This window comes from Ranitomeya imitator, chromosome 5 (genome assembly GCF_032444005.1).
Source record: "Ranitomeya imitator isolate aRanImi1 chromosome 5, aRanImi1.pri, whole genome shotgun sequence".
NCBI classification, from domain to species: Eukaryota; Metazoa; Chordata; class Amphibia; order Anura; family Dendrobatidae; genus Ranitomeya; species Ranitomeya imitator.
The window spans coordinates 371347769-371370918 of record NC_091286.1 but is presented as its reverse complement, the minus strand read 5'-3'; the positions used below and the strand labels follow the sequence as shown (position 1 = coordinate 371370918).

The 23150-nt window shown below is 40.7% G+C and overlaps 1 protein-coding gene across 5 annotated transcripts in view; it reads left to right on the top strand.

Annotated features, from left to right (window-relative positions):
- Nucleotides 1–23150, top strand: part of ADGRB3 (adhesion G protein-coupled receptor B3) — a 1579303-nt gene that overhangs the window by 1454262 nt on the left and 101891 nt on the right. For all 5 annotated transcript variants that reach the window (XM_069726666.1, XM_069726664.1, XM_069726665.1 and 2 more), the window contains one exon: nt 19207–19357. In XM_069726666.1, coding sequence (XP_069582767.1) covers nt 19207–19357 — 151 coding nt within the window. The remainder of the gene's footprint in view (nt 1–19206; nt 19358–23150) is intronic.

The window sequence follows — 23150 nt, the reverse complement described above, 5'->3', positions numbered from 1 at the left end:
TAATTCAAACAAAAAGGGGAGAAAAATAATAAATGCAACCCCATAATGCTATTGCAACTCACTAAATAATCATAGACCATAGTATGAGGCACATAACATAGTGGACCCATATTAACAAATATTCCAACCTACCCCCAATTACAGACTAACAACAGGAACCCCCCCACAAGGGATATCAAGAATAAAAATTACTGACATGAAAACAGGACCAAAAGCAAAAAAACATACAGAAAAAGATAATACCACATACACGAAACACTATATACAAACTATACAAAGACAAAAAATATATATAAGAATGTTACAATAAATAATCCGCAGACAATGGACAAAAATGATGAAAAAATGATGGAAAAACTTGAATCCCAAGCGAGAGCCATCAGACATATCCATAGCATATACATATCTAAAAAAGAAGAATAAAAACAATAATTAAAAACAAGCACAAAAAACACCAAAATGCGGGTGTACCACACCACCCGTGCAATGCCAAGATCATAAAAATGGCGCATAGCTAATAGTTTCATTTAATCCATGAGGGTGGACAGTATTTAAAGTCCACATCCACCGAGTCTCGAGCTGTGCCAACCGTTGGGAGATTCGGCCCCCCCCTGATATTCAACTCCACCATATCGATACCTTTGACACATAAGGCACTGCTATTGCACTGATGGTGAGATTTAAAATGCCAAGGTATCGTTTTTAGCGTGTGAACATCCATTATGTGTGCTGCTGCCTCAATCCCAAGGACGTGTTCTCGCACTCTTGTTTTTAATTGTCGAGTCGTTAGCCCCACGTAAATCAATGGACAGGGGCAGACCGCATAGTATACATCGTTCTTTGATGTACATGTTATACATTTAGTTATTTTAAAACTTTTCTGTCCTGAGGAGTCCACAAACGTGTCATCCCTAGCGATATTACTGCTATACGGAATGTTTTGGAACGAGCCTGGCCTATTTTAAAAACTGATCTGACATTGGCTAAACTACTGCCTGATCGCCCATCCATCACATTCCGCAGGGCCAAAAGTATACGCGACCATTTGGTACGCAGCCACTATACGTATAGCCCATTGAGAACATTTTTAAATAGTTCTCAACAAAAACCAAGTGGTGGCTGTCGTGCCTGTAGTCGATGTGTGGCGTGCAGTAATATCTCTAGGGATGACACGTTTGTGGACTCCTCAGGACAGAAAAGTTTTAAAATAACTAAATGTATAACATGTACATCAAAGAACGTTGTATACTATGCGGTCTGCCCCTGTCCATTGATTTACGTAGGGCTAACGACTTGACAATTAAAAACAAGAGTGCGAGAACACGTCCTGGGGATTGAGGCAGCAGCACACATAACGGATGTTCACACGCTAAAAACGATACCTAGGCATTTTAAATCTCACCATCAGTGCAATAGCAGTGCCTTACGTGTCAAAGGTATCGATATGGTGGAGTTGAATATCAGGGGGGGGCCGAATCTCCCAACGGTTGGCACAGCTCGAGATTCGGTGGATGTGGACTTTAAATACTGTCCACCCTCATGGATTAAATGAAACTATTAGCTATGCGCCATTTTTATGATCTTGGCATTGCACGGGTGGTGTGGTACACCCGCATTTTGGTGTTTTTTGTGCTTGTTTTTAATTATTGTTTTTATTCTTTTTTAGATATGTATATGCTATGGATATGTCTGATGGCTCTCACTTGGGATTCAAGTTTTTCCATCATTTTTTCATCATTTTTGTCCATTGTCTGTGGATTATTTATTGTAACATTCTTATATATATTTTTTGTCTTTGTATAGTTTGTATATAGTGTTTCGTGTATGTGGTATTATCTTTTTCTATATGTTTTTTTGCTTTTGGTCCTGTTTTCATGTCAGTAATTTTTATTCTTGATATCCCTTGTGGGGGGGTTCCTGTTGTTAGTCTGTAATTGGGGGTAGGTGGGAATGTTTGTTAATATGGGTCCACTATGTTATGTGCCTCATACTATGGTCTATGATTATTTAGTGAGTTGCAATAGCATTATGGGGTTGCATTTATTATTTTTCTCCCCTTTTTGTTTGAATTATTCGTTATTTCCCCACTCTTCCTTTTCTTATTCTTCCCCTCCTCTTTATGTTTATTTTCTCTTTATTATTTATTTTTTCCTTCACTTATAATCATTTCCTTTGTTGGTCCGTTCACCGCTGCGGCGCCGCCTGTACGCATGCGCGCTTGGTGCCGTCACTCTCGGCGACTTGCGGCGTCTTTATGCTTGGGTAGTCGCCATTGTTATGGCGACGTTCTTGTATGACGCCGCTGCCGCTTGGGGTCCCGGGTCTCCTTGGCGACGCCTGCGTCACTTCCGGTCGGCGCCGCAGCTGTCTTCGGCTTCCCTCTATTTAAACCCCGCCGTCCTGGCCATTAGACACGCCCCCTGACGAAGGAGCTTTCAGCTCCGAAACGCACGTCGGGCTACCAGCGGACCGGACCCAGGGACACTAGAGAGCTCCCCCCTTTTTGAGAGGTAATATATATGGGCTTAGCGGCTGCTAGCCTATGGAATTATATTTGGATTTGGATCACATTCGGTCAAACTCTGACCATGGGGGGATCTGTGTATGCAAAGCTGATGGTGCATCTTTGATTTCCTTCCCCATTTGGTTTTCCTAGTGATTTGTATGTTTTGCTGGGCTACAGATACTTATCTTATTAACCCTATGTGGTATAAACTATAATTATTGGTACACTGTAGCACCTACATCCCAGGATTAGTCTCAGCATTATTTAATGCACCATATCCCTATGATTGATACCTATACTCTGGTGTCCTCTCCTCTATATAGACATCTTTTATTATTAGGAGTCTGTGGTTCCCGATCCGCTGGCACAATTACATCTCTTTGCGGTGTCTCGCACCATGGTCCCACACTGTACCATTTATGTCCTATTTTTTGTCATGATTTTTATGTACAATATTTTGTATATTCAATAAAGATTATTTATATAATTGAGTTATCCAGTTTTGGTCGTTGCTTTTGATGTCAAACATGATGATACACGCCGACCTGGCAACGAAATAAAGTTTTGGACTTCTAGCTCCGACCAGCGACGGCACAGCGAGATCCAGACGGCACGCTGCTGCGTGTCAAACACAACGAGATCGCTATCCAGGACGCTGCAACATCACGGATTGTTGTCGTTCTCTTTGCAAAGTTGCTGAAAATAACAAATGAGCAACGTTTCTATAGAGAGTGACATTCCTGGAATGCCAGTATAAGGAGACTTATAAGCCATGCAATTCTGATGTGGGAAATTAAATATGCAAATTGTCTCTTTAGAGATGAAGAGGACTAGAACTCTAGTGCCATGTGTTGGATGTAAGAATCCTAAGAGTCAATATTGACCCTTTAATGAGCTTTGCCACATGACCTTGTGATAAAAGATTCTGGTTTGGCTTTTATCCATGTGGCAAGCCTTGTCAAAGGGTTGATATTGACTTTTAGGATTACTCCTTCCAGCAGGTGACACTAAAGTTCTAGTGCTCCTCTCTGAAGAGACAATTTGCATATTTAATTTCCCAGAAGAGCATTGCATGGCTTATAAGCTTCCTTACACTTTCATTCCAAGATCGGCATTCTCTATGAGGCCAAACGTTTCTCATTTGTTATTTTAAAACATTCCTCTCTGAAGAGGCCTTTTGCATATTAAAATAACAAAAGAACCATTATTTACTTGTTAAATCAGCAGCCTCTTTAAAGCTTCCATTTCAGATTTCGCAGTCAGTCTTTTTTTACTTGACATCCCTTTTAACCCCATGACTGCTGCAGCCAATCACCTTAGCAGTCTAGTGCCATACAGAGTCGAAGCCAGTGAGTGGCTGAGCTGTTCGTGTGGGATAGACAGACAACATTTCTGCAACAAAGTAAACAAAGACCTCTGGGAAACACCAAACTAACTGGCAATTTAACAGGTGTTATCTCGTAATATTGTATCGTTCAGGTGAAATTTAAGCCTTAAAGCTCGTATAAGAGTTTTCTCACACAAATGTAGACTATCCTTTGTTACCTTGCTTTTTAATTATAGTTAGGCACTAACGAAGCAACCTCAGAAAAATAACTGAACAGACCCAACAGGAGACTAAACATTTGTTCCTTATCATTGTTCAAGGATCCAACAAGAAGCAATAATTTGATTGTCAGTGATTGCAGCATTTATAATTACACAAAAGTCATCAGTTGTCGGTCTCATTGTTTAAGCTTAGAATAACAATGTGAAGTGTTTTGAATGAATGATCGCACAAATGATCATTTGTGAGGAAGCCTTCACTATCATCGAAACAGCTCATGTAAAGGGTTTTTCACACAAATATTGACACCGAAATGTAAATTTAAGAAAGCAAGCTGTTACATATTTGCTTTATCATTGATTTTAACATATTTCGAGAAATGTATATGCCTATAGTGCCCTTGATGCTTTCCCATCACCAGTGCATCGGAAGGGTAGGGGGTTGAACGGGAATAGCATATTAATGGCGTATGCCTATGAGATTGATGTGGGACTGATATTTATCATCCCACCAATTAGATGATGACTACTATGGCATTGGTTGGATCTAAGCAGTGTAAGGAGCAGAACCACAGCTCCATATATTGGTTAGTGACCTGCCGAGTACTGCAGTTTATCTCCCATTGACTTGAATATGGGGGTACTGGGTGTCAGAGACCCACCAATCTCCAATTTAGGACCTATTCTACTGTATGCAATCCCATAAACATGATAAGTTGTAATGGCTTGTCATGAAAGAAGTTAAAAAAAATACTGCCAGATTTTGTTCATAGCGAATTAAGTGTGTCTTTAGAAAATTAGGATTTTTATTTGAAGTCGATGTCAGGATAATGTAAGATATCATAGTAATTTATTATACAATAAATGCTGTGCGATACCTTTCGTTGAGTACAATGTTGGTTATGGTTTATGCAATTCAAGGATTTCTTATATTTGCGTTGTGACTCATAGAAATCAACATAGCCACAAGCTTTTCTTGGAATATTCCATCTGTGACATCATTTACCTTTCTAATCAGTGCTGCTGATAATGATTTCCTGATGGTTGTGGGAAGCTGTAAATGTTAGTCATGCCACCAGATGTCTAAACAAATATTCAGCCTGCTCCCAGTAGCTGCCCTTGAAAACAATGCACAAAACAATATTGTAATGGAGGCTGTACACAAAGCTATTGCATAGTAACATAGTAACATAGTTAGTAAGGCCGAAAAAAGACATTTGTCCATCCAGTTCAGCCTATATTCCATCATAATAAATCCCCAGATTTACGTCCTTCTACAGAATGAATGAAGCCAAATGGCTGAAAAATGTGTTGACAATTAAAAAAAATAGAATAGAAAAAGTGGTGTTCATAATATGTTATTAAATGACAAAGAATATAAAAGTATTTTGAAAGTATTTGAAATGGAACCTAAGACAATTTCTTTAAATCAAAATGTATCTACTATCATTTAGCACAGGGGTCTCCAACTCCAGTCCTCAAGGCCCACCAACAGGTCATGTTTTCAGGATTTCCTATGCATTGCACAGGTGATGCAATTATTACCTGGGCAAGACTAAGGAAATCCTGAAAACATGACATGTTGGTGGGCCTTGAGGACTGGAGTTGGGGACCCCTGATTTAGCATATCAAAGCCATTAAAAAGATATCCAAAAATGATCACATAGTGGCCTTATAATTATGTACATATTTATTAATGTGTGCCAAAATAATGCTAAATCTGCCTTGTTTTGCACATATTGCCCCCCTGGGGATGCCCCTCCAACTTTTGTTTACCATTGACTTGTCATTGAAACCATCCTGTTGTACCAGGAGATCTGATCAATCATACGCAGTGCTATCTCTGCTACTATGAGGGATGATGTCATTGAAAGGGATGGGACATCCATCATTACACTGTGAGTGCTGACAGAAACGAGAAATGTATTGCAGGATGAGCTTTATATAGAGGGGATAGAAAGGAGAGACGTACTGCAGGATGACCTGCATATAGAGTGTTCTTAAAATAGAGCTAAAACTACAAGATGGACTGTATACAGGGGGCTGAGAGGAAAGATATACTGCATGATGGGCTATATATAGAGGGGACAGAAAGGAAGCTATACTTCAGGATGGGCTATATACAAAAGGCTAAGAGGTGAGATATACTGCAGGATGGGGCTATATACAGGGACTGAGATTAGTTGAGCTGTGTTTATTTGCTGCTACTAGCAGTTCAGTGATGTGAAGCTGCAAATGCTGCTCTGTAAATTAAAGAGGATAATCTTCTGTCATATGCTTCAACAGAAAAAAAATTTCAGCTTCACATCACTAATCTGTCTGCATCAGGCAATAAACTCAACTCTACACTGCTGTCATGGAGTAGTGCAGAAGACTTGAGCTCTGCTAGAACCAGCTAATATTGTACAGCCATAAAGGCACCTGTACTGCTGTAAATGGCAGAAGATAAAATTGCTTAGACAGGGACCTATCCAGGAGCAGAATGCACAGAATCATAAGATGAATCCTACACTTAGATTAACTTGGTGATAACTCGGAGAGCTTGGGCTAGTTAAGAACACAGAATAGAGAGGGGTCTGCAGCACTAAGGAGAAGCAAATGCTTCTGGGAATGTAATTCAACAGGTAAAAATAAGACTGCCCATTCAGCTATGTGAAGCTGGATACACTGAGGGGCACGTAGAAATGAAAAAAGACAGAAAGGTACAAGAAAGAAATGTTATTGTCACGGTGTGACCCGAGCCCACGGGTGGTCGGTCAATGGACGGCACAACTCACAAACAACAGGAAGGAAAATGTGAGAGGAAGACCCTACCCGTAGCGAATGGGGAATGGTCACCAGCTGAGCTCAAACCTGAACCTGTCCCTGCACTCCCCTAATGCCCTATGTGGGTCCTTCCCCCTTGCCGCTGTCAGGATTCCTAGTTCCTAGTAGTCACCTATTACTTCCCTGGCTAGTGCACTGGCTGGCAAGGAGCACTAGCCTCACCTCTGCAGATAATACACACAGGGCAAGTGACAAACACCAAAGGGACAAGCTAACAAAAACACCACACTTAGCTTATGAACGCCTCTGCTACGCTCCACACCGCAGATAACAGCAACTGGACTCCAATAGCCAGGCGTGGCTAACACCAGAGAGCTGCCCTTACTAGGCTGGTCTCCAGAAAGAAACTGTATCACCAACAGTCAGCTGATGCATTAGGTGACCTTTTAAAGGATGGTGGGAGTGGTCACCACCTGCATCAGCTGACCCAGCAGCACTGCAGTAACACCAGATAGCCAGTGGGAGGGAAAAAACTGACATTAACCCCCGATTGTCCCAAAAAAGTTTTAAACTGAGTGGAACCAGAGCTGCCACAAATCCAAAAATGGATCTTGACAGTTATTTTGGGCTTAGTCTGCATATTAAACATAAGTATGCATTTAAAGGTGTATTCCCATCTCTGAGATCCTATCCTAATATGTAGTAGGTGTAAAAATAATAATATTAGCCTAAATCTCCAATTAGAAATGTAGTATAGTTCTTTAGATTCACTATGTTGCTTCTCTCATGTAGGGCATTGCAGTAGCTTAGGTATCCTTGGTTATGGCCTCTCATATAGTAATAGTTAAGCTGAAGTCACACTAAACGTATAAAATATCTGTCTAATTTTGATGGCCGAGAATTGCTCAAATGTTCCCTGAACAGTGACCCGTATGTAATCTGTTTGCAATGCGAGGATGCAATTTCCTCACATCTAAGTATCCGTATGACATCCATATGCAATCTGTATGGCATCCGTATGGCGTAATTTTATTCCACCCTTGCAAAATGGACATATAATGGTTCTTAGGCCTGAAATTAATTAAAATCATAATCAACAACCCTATTTAATGGCTCGACAACAGGTGTCAGCCTCCAATCTTTGCATTAGAGTCCATGCTTGTGTTGTGGTATTTCTGCTTTTGGTCAAACATGTCAAACAGGCTTACTTTCAACACTACTGAGCGTGTGCTTTACAACTGGGTTTTGTCCCGACGTTTTGGGGAGCAATACCCGCCGATTGTGGATCCGAGGAGGCATGCTTCCTGGATTTTTCTAGAGCTTCCCAGGCTAATTAGCATGCCGAAGCTTCCTGATAATGGATGATTCAGTTTTCTATCACTTGGAGAAGTCTTGCATATTTCTCACAAGTCACACTGATGGTCTGTGTCTAATCTGTTTTTTTCTCGCACCCATAGACTTGCATTGGCGAGTCTAGGCCGAGATACGGTGCAAATTGCAGCATGCTGCGGTTTCTCTCGCATGCATAATATGGCCGAGAAAAAAAATGAATGATGGAAGCTGCTCCGTAGATTAACATTGGTCCGAGTGATATGCGATTTTTCATAGCATAGCACTCATTCGTATTCCTCTCTAGTGTGATGCCGGCCTTAGTTAGAAAACTCTTAGTGGTCGTACACTGTAGGTTCCAATCACTATAGGAAAAAATTAAAATGGCTGTATGTTCCTGAGCTATTGCTAAAATAATGCCCCCTTCAATTAGTGATTTTTTATTAGTGATGAGCAAATGTGCTTGATGAAACTCGGAAATCACTCAAGCATCTGGGTATACTTGAATCCTTGGCCTGTATTTTTGGCGCCTGTTACACAGCCTTTAAACATGTGGGGATTGCCTGTCAGTCACTATAATGCCAATCTTGGTGGTGGAATTACTATGATTGGCTGGCCTCATTATCTCATCAGAGGTTATAAAAGGACCGATGCCGTCATGCTCAGCAGACTGACACCATTGCACAGCTCAGGGACAGTACTCATTGGAGGGAGAGAGTAGTTGTCCAGGCCTGTTTGCACAGTTTTAGGAATCAGAGTCCCCTACTGGTGATACTATGCTGAACTATCATGCTAAAAGTCCTTCTTTGGGCTAATCTTGTGCTTTGCTGTTTCTGTGAATGTGGCCTTATACATGTATTTTCCTTTAGTTAATATTCATTCCTTTTATTTCCAAATGTGTCGGAGAGAAGGTAAAGGGAGTCTAATATTGCCACCAAAGTCTGCTCATGTCCTTGTAGTAGACCTTGCTCTAAGATGACCCTTTCTTTAAAAAATCCAGTAAACAGTTTTGAGAAAACCTTCTTTTTGTCCATATTCAAATATGGTTCTCTGAGCAGGGTGGGCAAAGCCATAAGGTATGAAGGACCTTTTCTTAAGCAGATTATTACCTATCTTTGGTCCCCTCTGTATTGATTAATAGATGCAGCTTCTCTTGAGCCACCGCTATTTCTTCTGAAATCCTGCGCATGAGTCAGTTATCACAATCTCGGTGTATGCAAGGACTGCACCAACACACTTGTCTGCTCCTTGTTTTGCGCCTGCACAGTGAATGTGATGATTGCCACATGCGTGGAATTGCAGCGAAGATAGCATGACTTATGTAAAGTCAGTAATGTACTTTAGATCAATCCAGCCAAGGCAGAGATAGCAGATGAAACTGAAGACGTGTGGTCCAGACCAAGCGTCCCTGTCCACAGTTATCCTAGCACTTCATTTGTATATAGACAAAAAGTTTGCTATTTAGGACTGTGCAGCTGTCTGGGAATTCCATCACTATCACTGGGTCTTTCTCTTTGGTCGGGGTCACACTTGTGAGTGCAATGTGAGATATTCACGCGAGTCTCTCGCATCAATACTCGGCATGTATTTCTATGCAGCTGAATGCTCCGGTCCCGAGTGCCAGCGGCAGTGCCGGATATTGATGCAAGAGACTTGCGCGAGTTTGTCGCATTGCACTAGCAAGTGTGACCCCGGCCTTTAGTGACCAATTAGTAACATAGTAACATAGTTAGTAAGGCCGAAAAAAGACATTTGTCCATCCAGTTCAGCCTATATTCCATCATAATAAATCCCCAGATCTACGTCCTTCTACAGAACCTAATAATTGTATGATACAATATTGTTCTGCTCCAGGAAGACATCCAGGCCTCTCTTGAACCCCTCGACTGAGTTCGCCATCACCACCTCCTCAGGCAAGCAATTCCAGATTCTCACTGCCCTAACAGTAAAGAATCCTCTTCTATGTTGGTGGAAAAACCTTCTCTCCTCCAGACGCAAAGAATGCCCCCTTGTGCCCGTCACCTTCCTTGGTATAAACAGATCCTCAGCGAGATATTTGTATTGTCCCCTTATATACTTATACATGGTTATTAGATCGCCCCTCAGTCGTCTTTTTTCTAGACTAAATAATCCTAATTTCGCTAATCTATCTGGGTATTGTAGTTCTCCCATCCCCTTTATTAATTTTGTTGCCCTCCTTTGTACTCTCTCTAGTTCCATTATATCCTTCATGAGCACCGGTGCCCAAAACTGGACACAGTACTCCATGTGCGGTCTAACTAGGGATTTGTACAGAGGCAGTATAATGCTCTTATCATGTGTATCCAGACCTCTTTTAATGCACCCCATGATCCTGTTTGCCTTGGCAGCTGCTGCCTGGCACTGGCTGCTCCAGGTAAGTTTATCATTAACTAGGATCCCCAAGTCCTTCTCCCTGTCAGATTTACCCAGTGGTTTCCCATTCAGTGTGTAATGGTGATATTGATTCCTTCTTCCCATGTGTATAACCTTACATTTATCATTGTTAAACCTCATCTGCCACCTTTCAGCCCAAGTTTCCAACTTATCCAGATCCATCTGTAGCAGAATACTATCTTCTCTTGTATTAACTGCTTTACATAGTTTTGTATCATCTGCAAATATCGATATTTTACTGTGTAAACCTTCTACCAGATCATTAATGAATATGTTGAAGAGAACAGGTCCCAATACTGACCCCTGCGGTACCCCACTGGTCACAGCGACCCAGTTAGAGACTATACCATTTATAACCACCCTCTGCTTTCTATCACTAAGCCAGTTACTAACCCATTTACACACATTTTCCCCCAGACCAAGCATTCTCATTTTGTGTACCAACCTCTTGTACGGCGCTAGCAGCCAGAGTCACTTCAAGAAGTTTTACGCTCATTTCGTAAAAGAAAAGGTATAAATATATATCAAAACTTCAGAAACAGAATAGCCATAAGATATATTTTATAACACTGCAGACTTAAATACAGCTGATCAGCTCTGTGTCTCTTTCCATAGCTCTTAATAGTGTAGTCACTATTTATTGTTTATATATCTGTTCTTTGCATTAAAATTGAATAAAGTACAGTTCATCTGATGACTCACAAGTAATGTCTCCTCCATGTGGAGTCCCTTTCCCCTTGCCTCTCTAGTTAAGCCCAGAATGCAATGTAGACTTCTTCCAGCCACAACTATTTCCTGTGCACAACGCCCTATTTTTCTGCTATGGCCCCAGAGCCATTTTAGTTTGTACAACACAGAAATAGTTCCTCTCAAGGTCCCCCAAAGTATTAAGACCCCCAGAGTTTTGTCATAATTTTGTGCCAAGATAATATTTGTCAACATTTACGATGCATAGGAAGTTCGATCCACTTACCCCAGGAACTACCCAACCCCAGGAATGCACTTAAAATGCCCACCTCCAAATAGATACAGGAAAGATATATATCTTGGCACCGGGTTAGCCAGTAGATAGAAAAATATTTAGAATTGAGAGTCCTCAGTGGTTGATACCTTTTAATGGCTAACTGAAAAGATGGTAACAAATTGCAAGATTTCGAGACTACTCAGGTCTCTTCATCAGGCACAGATTAAAGCAAAGAAAGACTGTTTGCTTTAGTCTTTGCCTGATGAAGAGACCTGTGTAGTCCCGAAAGCTTGCAATTTGTTACCATCTTTTCAGTTAGCTATGAAAGGTATCAACCACTGAGGACTCTCAATTCTAAATATTTTTCCATCTCCAAATATACACTTTGTACGGCTTTGCTATGTGGTCAGTGGTGCACTTGCTATTTCTTTACGTTACCATTAGTTAGGTCCAGTAGCTGTGCTTTTCTAAAGAGGATGTGCATGCTCAGATCACATATTTCTGTGCTGGCCAAAAAATTTAAGATAGACAGCTTCAACTTCCATCCATAAGAATGGAACCCGAATTGTTTAGTGCCTTTTATTGGTTGAGCGTCAAGTTACAGCTTTCTATTTCATGCTACCTTTTTGTCAAATGCTAGGACTTTACTCAGTATTCATATATAGCCCTTATGACAGAGGTCACCCAATTCATGTGCATAGTGCATGTAGTAAAAACTATAGTCTAATACCAAACATACATGTGGGTAGGTAAATCAGTGATGAGTGTAGAATAACTGGAACCCTCTCAGTCACTTGATTCATCCACATGGAGTGTATGATGCACTGAATTCTGACCGATATGGGTTATGATACGTGCAGAAGCTCTTTCCTGAAGATGTATTACACGAGAAATGCGTTGGAAGCCACATAGGGTGATTATAGACCAAACTAGCAGGTTTACCTGTGGACTGCCCTTGTAAAAGTGGTAGTCTTTTGAGGCAATAGGGCTACCTAGTGGCAAACTAGGGCACATTAGGGCCAGCTGCAGGCACTGCTTTGTCTGACCAGATGAGGATCCTGCAAGCAACATCTTAAAGAAAGGACCTCATATACTTTATGTAGATGAAGCAGTGAGAGAGTTCCATTTATTCTACACTCATCATTGATTTGCCTACCCATATACTTATCTGGTATTATACGCTGCAGAATATGTTGGCGCTATATAAATAAAGATTATTATTATTATAGCAGTCTAGTTTTTTCTACATGCAGTAAGCACATGAATTGGATGACCTCTGTCATAAGGGCTATGTATGTATCTTGAGTCTGGTCCTAAGTGGTTGAGACTTCATTTGGCTCAGTGTCAATCATTGTGGTCCTGAAGTTCGTACCAGTTAACTGGGAGCAGAAGGGTATTTTAATTTTGGTATGTGATAGTATGTCTTTTTGTATCTAATATTAAAAGCTAAGTTTTATTATACTCACCATTGCTGCTATTTCAAAGTTTGACTAAGTGAAGTAAATAGGAGATTGTGCCATTTGCAGATGGGTTTTGCTGTTTTTCATTAACCCCTTCATGACCCAGCCTATTTTGACCTTAAAGACCTGGCCGTTTTTTGCAATTCTGACCAGTGTCCCTTTATGAGGTAATAACTCAGGAACGCTTCAATGGATCCTAGCGGTTCTGAGATTGTTTTTTCGTGACATATTGGGCTTCATGTTAGTGGTAAATTTAGGTCAATAAATTCTGTGTTTATTTGTGACAAAAACGGAAATTTGGCGAAAATTTCGAAAATTTTGCAATTTTCACATTTTGAATTTTTACTCTGTTAAACCAGAGAGTTATGTGACACAAAATAGTTAATAAATAACATTTCCCACATGTATACTTTACATCATCACAATTTTGGAAACAAAATTTTTTTTGCTAGGAAGTTATAAGGGTTAAAATTTGACCAGCGATTTCTCATTTTTACAACGAAATTTACAAAACCATTTTTTTTAGGGACCACCTCACATTTGAAGTCAGATTGAGGGGTCTATATGGGTGAAAATACCCAAAAGTGACACCATTCTAAAAACTGCACCCCTCAAGGTGCACAAAACCACATTCAAGAAGTTTATTAACCCTTCAGGTGCTTCACAGCAGCAGAAGCAACATGGAAGGAAAAAATTAACATTTAACTTTTTAGTCACAAAAATGATCTTTCAGCAACACTTTTTTTTTCCCAATGGTAAAAGGAGAAACTGAACCACGAAAGTTGTTGTCCAATTTGTCCTGAGTACGCTGATTCTTCATATGTGGGGGTAAACCACTGTTTGGGCGCACGGCAGGGCTTGGAAGGGAAGGAGCGCCATTTGACTTTTTGAATGAAAAATTGGCTGCACTCTTTAGCGGACACCATGTCACATTTGGAGAGCCCCCGTGTGCCTAAAAATTGGAGCTCCCCCACAAGTGACCCCATTTTGGAAACTAGACGCCCCAAGGAACTTATCTAGATGCATAGTGAGCACTTTAAAGCCCCAGGTGCTTCACAAATTGATCCGTAAAAATGAAAAAGTACTTTTTTTTCACAAAAAAAATCTTTTAGCCTCAATTTTTTCATTTTCACATCGGCAACAGGATAAAATGGATCCTAACATTTGTTGGGCAAATTCTCCTGAGTACACCGATACCTCACATGTGGGGGTAAACCACTGTTTGGGCACATGGTAAGGCTCGGAAGGGAAGGAGCGCCATTTGACTTTTTGAATGAAAAATTATCTCCATCGTTAGCGGACACCATGTCGCGTTTGGAGAGACCCTGTGTGCCTAAACATTGGAGCTCCCCCACAAGTGACCCCATTTTGGAAACTGGACCCCCCAAGGAACTTATCTAGATGCCTAGTGAGCACTTTAAACCCTCAATTGCTTCACAAATTGATCCGTAAAAATGAAAAAGTACTTTTTTTTCCACAAAAAAATTTTTTCGCCTCAATTTTTTCATTTTTACATGGGCAATAGGATAAAATGGATCCTAAAATTTGTTGTGCAATTTCTCCCGAGTACGCCGATACCTCATATGTGGGGGTAAACCACTGTTTGGGCTCACGACAGGGCTCGGAAGGGAAGGCGCGCCTTTTGACTTTTTGAATGGAAAATTAGCTCCAATTGTTAGTGGACACCATGTCGCGTTTGGAGAGCCCCTGTGTGCCTATGCATTGGAGCTCCCCACAAGTGACCACATTTTGGAAACTAGACTCCCCAAGGAACTTATCTAGATGCATACTGAGCACTTTAAACCCCCAGGTGCTTCAAAGAAGTTTATAAGGCAGAACCATGAAAATAAAAAATAATTTTTCTTTCCTCAAAAATGATTTTTTAGCCTGGAATTTCCTATTTTGCCAACGGTAATAGGAGAAATTGGACCATAAATGTTGTTGTACAGTTTGTCTTGAGTACGCAGATACCCCATATGTGGGGGTAAACCACTGTTTGGGTGCATGGCAGGGCTCGGAAGGGAAGGCACGCCATTTGGCTTTTTAAATGGAAAATTAGCTCCAATCATTAGCGGACACCATGTCGCATTTGGAGAGCCCCTGTGTGCCTAAACATTGGAGATCCCCCACAAATGACCCCATTTTGGAAACTATACCCACAAAGGAACTAATCTAGATGTGTGGTGAGCACTTTGAACCCTCAAGTGCTTCACAGAAGTTTATAACGCAGAGCCATGAAAATGAAAAAAAAATTTTCTTTTCTCAAAAATTATTTTTTAGCCCGCAATTTTTTATTTTCCCAAGGGTAACAGGAGAAATTGGACCCCAAAAGTTGTTGTCCAGTTTCTCCTGAGTACGCTGATACCCCATGTGTGGGGGTAAACCACTGGGCACACGTCGGGGCTCAGAAGGGAAGTAGTGACTTTTGAAATGCAGACTTTGATGGAATGGTCTGCGGGCGTCACGTTGCGTTTGCAGAGCCCCTGGTGTGCCTAAACAGTAGAAACACAAGTGACCCCATTTTGGAAACTAGACCCCCCAAGGACCTTATCTAGATATGTGGTGAGCACTTTGAATCCCCAAGTGCTTCACAGACGTTTACAACGCAGAGCCGTGAAAATAAAAAATCATTTTTCTTTCCTCAAAAATGATGTTTTAGCAAGCAATTTTTTATTTTCTCAAGGGTAACAGGAGAAATTGGACCCCAGTAATTGTTGTGCATTTTTTCCTGACTATGTTGGTATCCCATATGTGGGGGTAAACCACTGTTTGGGCACACGTCGGGGCTCGGAAGGGAGGGAGCACCATTTAACTTTTTGAATAAAAGATTGGCTGGAATCAATGGTGGCGCCATGTTGCGTTTGGAGACCCCCTGATGTGCCTAAACAGTGGAAACCCCTCAATTCTAACGCCAACACACCCCTAACCCTTATCCCAACTGTAGCCGTAACCCTAACCACAACCCTAACCCCAACACACCCCTAACCCTAACCACAACCCGAATTCCAACCCAACCCTAACCCTAAGGCCATGTGCCCACGTTGCGGATTCGTGTGAGATTTTTCCGCACTATTTTTGAAAAATCTGCGGGTAAAAGGCACTACGTTTTACCTGCGGATTTACCGCGGATTTCCAGTGTTTTTTGTGCGGATTTCACCTGCGGATTCCTATTGAGGATCAGGTGTAAAACTCTGCGGAATCCGCACAAAGAATTGACATGCTGCGGAAAATACAACGCAGCGTTTCCGCGCGGTATTTTCCACACCATGGGCACAGCGGATTTGGTTTTCCATATGTTTACATGGTACTGTAAACCTGATGGAACACTGCTGCGGATCCGCAGCGGCCAATCCGCTGCGGATCCGCAGCCAAATCCGCACCGTGTGCACATAGCCTAATTCTAAAGGTATGTGCACACGCTGCAGAAAACGCTGCGGATCCGCAGCAGTTTCCCATGAGTTTACATTTCAATGTAAACCTATGGGAAACAAAAATCGCTGTACACATGCTGCGGAAAAACTGCACGGAAACGCAGGGGTTTACATTCCGCAGCATGTCACTTCTTTCTGCGGATTCCACAGCGGTTTTACAACTGCTCCAATAGAAAATCGCAGTTGTAAAACCGCAGTGAAATGCGCAGAAAAACCACGGTAAATCCGCCATAAATCCGCAACGGTTTAGCACTGTGGATTTATCAAATCCGCTGCGGAAAAATCCGCAGAGGACCAGAATACGTGTGCACATACCGTACCCTAACCCTACCCCTAACCCTACCCCTAACCCTAACCCTAGTTCTAAGTCCAACCTTAGTGGAAAAAAATATATATATTTTATTATTGTCCCTACCTATGGGGGACAAAGGGGGGGGTCATTTACTGTTTTTTTTATTTTGATCACTGCGATAGGTTTTATCACAGTGATCAAAATTCACATTGGAATGAATCTGCCGGTCGGCAGATTCGGCGGGCGCACTGCGCATGCGCCCGCCATTTTGGAACATGGCGGCGCCCAGGAAAGAAGACGGACGGACCCCGGGAGGCTCGGTAAGTATAACGGGGGGGAGATCAGGGCACGGGGGGGCGTCGGAGCACGGGTGGGTGGATCGGAGCATGGGGGGTGGATCGGTGTGCGGGCGGGTGGATCGGTGTGCGGGGGGGTGGATCGGTGTGCGGGCGGGTGGATCGGTGTGCGGGGGGGTGGATCGGTGTGCAGGGGGGTGGATTGGAGCACGGGGGGTGGGATTGGAGCACGGGGGAGCGGACAGGAGGACGGGGGAGCGGAGCACAGGACGGAGGGGAGCGGACCACAGATCGGAGGGCTGGGGGGGGCAATCGGTGGGGTGGGGTGGGGGAACAAAAGTGTTTCCAGCCATGGCCGATGATATTGCAGCATCGGCCATGGCTGGATTGTAATATTTCACCAGTTTTTTAGGTGAAATATTACAAATCGCTCTGATTGGCAGTTTCACTTTCAACAGCCAATCAGAGCGATCGTAGCCACGGGGGGTTGGGGGGTGAAGCCCCCCCCGGGTTAAACTACCACTCCCCCTGTCCCTGAAGGCCGGGTGAAATAGGAGTTAACCCTTTCACCCGGCCTGCAAGAGCCCAATCCGGCCATGACGCATATGCTGCGTCACAGGTCAGATTGGCACGGGTTTTCATGACGCATACGCTGCGTCAAAGGTCGGGAAGGGGTTAACATCCACTGATACAGAGACATTGCAGCACACTGCGCAATGCCATGGGTTGCACACTACTAAACAGTTCTACCCTTTATAAAATGTATAAACATGAAAAAATTTCTTAGACCTTATTGTATAATATTCATTCAGCTAAGAAATAAGTGATATCTGATACGACATATGGTAGGAAAAATTCTAAAGTTAAAGTAGCATAAAAGTTACATTGAAAGGAAGTCGATGATTCAGGAATTCTGATTAGTGTCTAAGAATAGAGAAGCTCATTACAAATTAAAGTGAAAAATAGGAAAGTGACAACATCATTAAGCATAGGCTGCTCTAGTCCTAGTTTTTAAATAATCATTATCAAGTCTCTCGCGGTGATAACACTTTGCAATGCTGAATTCAGTTAACAGTGATATGTGCTCTCCTACAGCAACACCAGGTTTATGTTAAGAAAGTGCTCCTGCATTGTCATGTAATTCATTTCAATAGGTTCCAACCCAAATTAGAAACCCAGGCCAGACCCTATATCAGGCATCAGACTAGTGACAAAAAAAACAAAACACCCCCTCACCAGATATTTACTCATTTTCCCCACTCCAACTTTTCCTTCATGTTGCAACATGCATTGGAACGTGCCAATTTTCCGTATGAGAAAATCATCCCAGTGATAGATGATCAATACATGCCCAGAAAACTCAAAAAATGAAAGTAAAATAAGGTTTTTCAAAAGATTACAAATAATTGAAAAAAATCCACTCCTGGTTCCCACCCAATAAGACTAAAAATGTATATTTAGTATTGTCATAACTGTGAAAGTCTTATCTGTTAAAATATAATGTTAATTAATCCAATAAGTAAACAACATAACGAGAAGAAAAATAAAGACGCCAGAACTTTTCAGTCGCCAAACCTCCCTAAAAAAATACAATTACCGTAAAAGTGATAATAATATCACACGGACCCAAAAATGTTATCAATTAAAAACATCAGTTTGCCACTCAAAAAACATGCAATCATACCTCTCCATTGATAGAAAAGTAAAAATATTGGAAAAATTTTACACATCTCAGGAAATAGCGATGAGCGAACGTGCTTGGATAATGTGTTATCCGAGCAACGCCTGGGTGTGGAGCATGCTCGAATAATATGCTTGAGTCCCTGTGGCTGTTAGACACAACACAAGTGGGGATTGCCTGTTTCTTACCTCTCATACATCTATGTCGACTGAAAAATCTAAAAATATTATGGCTTTTAGAAAAAAAGGAGGAAGAAACAAAAAACAAAAGCACAAAAATGAAAAACTGACTAGAAGTGATGGCGATTCTGCTTGCATGGTCTTTTTTACTTTCTTGTTAACAATGAACTTTCTGTATGAACGTCTGTATAAACTTTGGAGTAACCAAGCACAAAAGTAATTTCTTTGCATGATTTTGTATATTTTTACCGTTTTCAATACTTTATGCGTTAAACAACACAACAATTCCTATCTGTCATGTGTCTCATATCATAATCTTAATTTTGCATTTTTTTTTCTCAGGGTATTTGCACCATGACCACAGCCTTCCTACACTTCTTCTTCCTTGCGTCTTTCTGCTGGGTTTTGACAGAAGCCTGGCAGTCATACATGGCCGTCACCGGGAAAATTAGAACGAGAGTTATAAGAAAACGGTTTCTGTGCCTCGGTTGGGGTATGTGTCAAGACAGAGTGAAAAATAACTCAATGGTTATCTCTTCCATGTTGTGTCTCATGTGTACTATTAGATACAAGGGGGATAATTCACTTTCAAATGATATTGTGGCCCCCAAAGCACATAGGCCATTTCATATGATGTAAACACCGTGTGTAATATAAATGTCCTATATACTTCTCTTTGTTACACGGTCTACACACTAAATTGTATGCAACTGGGCCATGTCTGAATTTATCATTCTGTCGTTGAGCAGCTAGAATGTGATTATTTATTATGTATCAAATTATAGTGGTAGTAATAATGAATTATTCTGCAATGAAATGTGTGGTTGACATCATATTTATTGTACATTACCTGTCACGATAGGATTAGTCATGTGCAGAACACACTGGAAAGACGTTTATGGTGCTAGACTTTATAGCGGCAAGTGTACACGAGCAGTAATCTGTAGGACTCATGTATGCACAAGTCACAGATTATCTGCTAAGGCTGTAGAATTATATTTGAGTCAACTTTAAGAGAAGACAAATACATCAATTTTTTTGACAGTCTCCCTGATTTTCAATACACCTTGTCATACTGTCTACAAGAGGCTGCGTTTGTAATCCCTCATTAAAAAAAATATATTTGGCAGAGCTGCAAGCCACGAATGCTCTGCTGTCTTCACTTCTTTATGAGATGTGAATATTTGTCCTTATAGGGCTTCTTTAAGGGGGTCCAAATAGGTGATTATCCAAGGGGACAAGATTAGGATGCTCCCTGTGGTCATCAGTCATGATCATGGACTGGCACCCAACTTCTTCCGTATGGATGATACTTGTGTGACCTTCCTTTAAGTTTCTTATCTCTTCATACACACTTCTTTGGAACAAAACACTTTCCCTATACTGTGAACAAAGTCTTTGATAAAAAAAATATGAATCACAAGTGGGCCGCCATTGTTTTTCGAACAACAATCACAAACTGATGTTACATGTTCAAACCTGCACATCCGTGACTGGTGGGACTGCAGCTTTGTGTAGAAAGAGCTGATAAGACGATGTGTTCCCCAAAAGTTTTAATATTACCAGACTGTGAAAAATATTGGATTCACCCTTGTATAATGGTCCTACTGTTGATTTAAAGCTATAGTCTGTGACTGTCTATACATTTATATGGTCTATCTATGTAAAATGTAACAAATGCATCAAGTTCTCCAATACATATGAGATGGGTCAATACAATATCTATCTATCTATCTGTGAAAAAGGAAGCAGCACTCCAATATTTACCCCAAAAAAGTAGAGTGAACTTTATCCCACATGGTGTGGCGACAGTTAGGCTCACATGAGCCTTTCTCAAGGTTTGAGAAAGGCTCATGTGTGCCGAAACGTCACCACACCATGTGGGCCAAATAAAGTCCATTTTACTGTTTTGTATAAATATTGGAGTGCTGCCTTCCTTTTTTTCTTCTATCTATCCATCCATCTATCAAATTCAAAGAAGCTTTATTGGCAGAACCAAATAAATATTACTTTTGCCAAAGCAGGTGTGCAGTAGGGAATACGATAGAGACTATGGGAATGAGGGGATAGGGACTGTAGAAATGATGGATGAGGGCACATTCAGGGTGGGAGATATAGAAGTCCATGACATATCATAGTTGTCTTTCTCGCAGTCTATGGCATGAACTCACATACTGCGCTGCTATCTCCAGTGCACTCTCTTCTTTCCCCAGCAGGATCTATCTATCTATCTATCTATCTATCCCATATCTATCTATCTATCTATCTATCTATCTATCTATCCCATATCTATCTATCTATCCCATATCTATCTATCTATCTATCTATCTATCTATCTATCTATCTATCTATCTATCTATCCCATATCTATCTATCTATCTATCTATTTATCTATCCCATATCTATCTATCTATCTATCTATCTATCCCATATCTATCTATCTATCTATCTCTCTATCTATCTATCTATCTATCTATCTATCTATCTATCTATCTATCTATCTATCTATCTATATCCCATATCTATCTATCTATCTATCTATCTATCTATCTATCTATCTATCTATCTATCTATCTATCTATCTATCTATCCCATATCTATCTATCTATCTATCTATCTATCCCATATCTATCTATCTATCTATCTATCTATCTATCTATCTATCTATCTCCTTATCATCTTTATATTTGTCTTTCTATCTATGGTTGGTTTCATGATTAATGTTGTGAAAAGAGCTTTGCGTAGTATGAATCATTCATTTATGACTGTATGCCAGTTTATTTTTTTTCTTTATTCCAAGTCTCCAGGTGCTGAATTGTTCTTTTCAACCGTAAAACCTCCCCGAATTCTCTATTTTTCCACTTTTGTGCTTTTAAACAAATAGACAAACTGCACGTTCTACCACATAATGGGGAACGACAATATCATTCCGACCTGCTGATTTTATTGATTACATCACATTGTGCTCAAATAAATTTCCTAGATAAAATGCGGTTCAAGGTCAATATACTTCCCTCTTCCAAAGAAAAAGATGAAAAACAGCATCCCCAAAAAAAAGATTTAGCAACATTCATAAACAAGTAAATCATTTACACACAATTATGATCCATAATGGTGACATTTACCTAATGAATACAGAACCAAATAAACAAGAACTGATTGTTAGGAAAAAGAACAAGAACTGCAAGTCTAGTTTACATATTACTCCCCGAAACAAAAAAAGAGATAACAGTTGTAACCTAGCAACCTTTGTGTAATTTATCCGCTGCTGAAATCTAACATCATTTGAAAAATATACTGCTCGATAAATTATTCATTTCTGGCAAATAGATGACCACATCTGCACAGCTCATATATCATTTAATAGAATGCATTGTGTAGCTGGATCATTATTAAAAATGCATTTGTAACCAATTCGTATGCATGCAGAGCAATTTACATTATCATTCATGGAATAATCCAATATTCAACAATATGGAAAGGCCAACAACTGATTGCTTCCAATAAGCTGACAAGTCCAAATGTGCATTTATCCTTTTCTGATTTGTCGTCAAAGTTCCAAGCAGAATCATTTTGAGTAGAGTTGGAAAAAGAGACCAGAACCACTTTTCTAGACTATCACCAAAGCTTTTACCTCTATGCTCTCGAATGAACGAGTATTCTAGGTAGATATTTTAATTAAAAAAATGTCCTTGTTGTCTAGCTATATTTAACTCCTTCCTATTGGAGCCATTTTTTGTTTTTTCATTTCCAGTTTTTCCTCCCCTTCTTGCACGAGCCCACCCCCCTCCCCCAATTTTTTCTTTATTCGAAAAAGCCACAACAAGGCTTGTTTTGGGGGTGGGTTGAGTTGTAGTTTTGAATGACACCATTGATTTTGCTATATACTATAGGGTGGGTCATTTATATGGATACACCTGGGTGGGCCATGTATATGGATACCCCTAAATAAAATGGGAATGGTTGGTGATATCAACTTCCTCTTTGTGGCACATTAGTATATGGGAGGAGGAAGACTTTTCAAGATGGGTGGTGACCATGGCGGCCATTTTGAAGTTGGCCATTTTGGATGCAACTTTATAAATGGCGAGCCCAGGTGTATCCATATAAATGGTCCACCCTGTATTACAAATGTATGGAAAAAAAACAAAAAAAAATGAAATGGTGAAAAAAGACACAGTTCAGCCATTATTTTTGAGTTTCCTTTTTAAATAATTTAATGTGCAACAAAAATGGCCTAATGACAGGTCAGTATAATTACAGGGAGGGCAAACTTCAATAGTTCT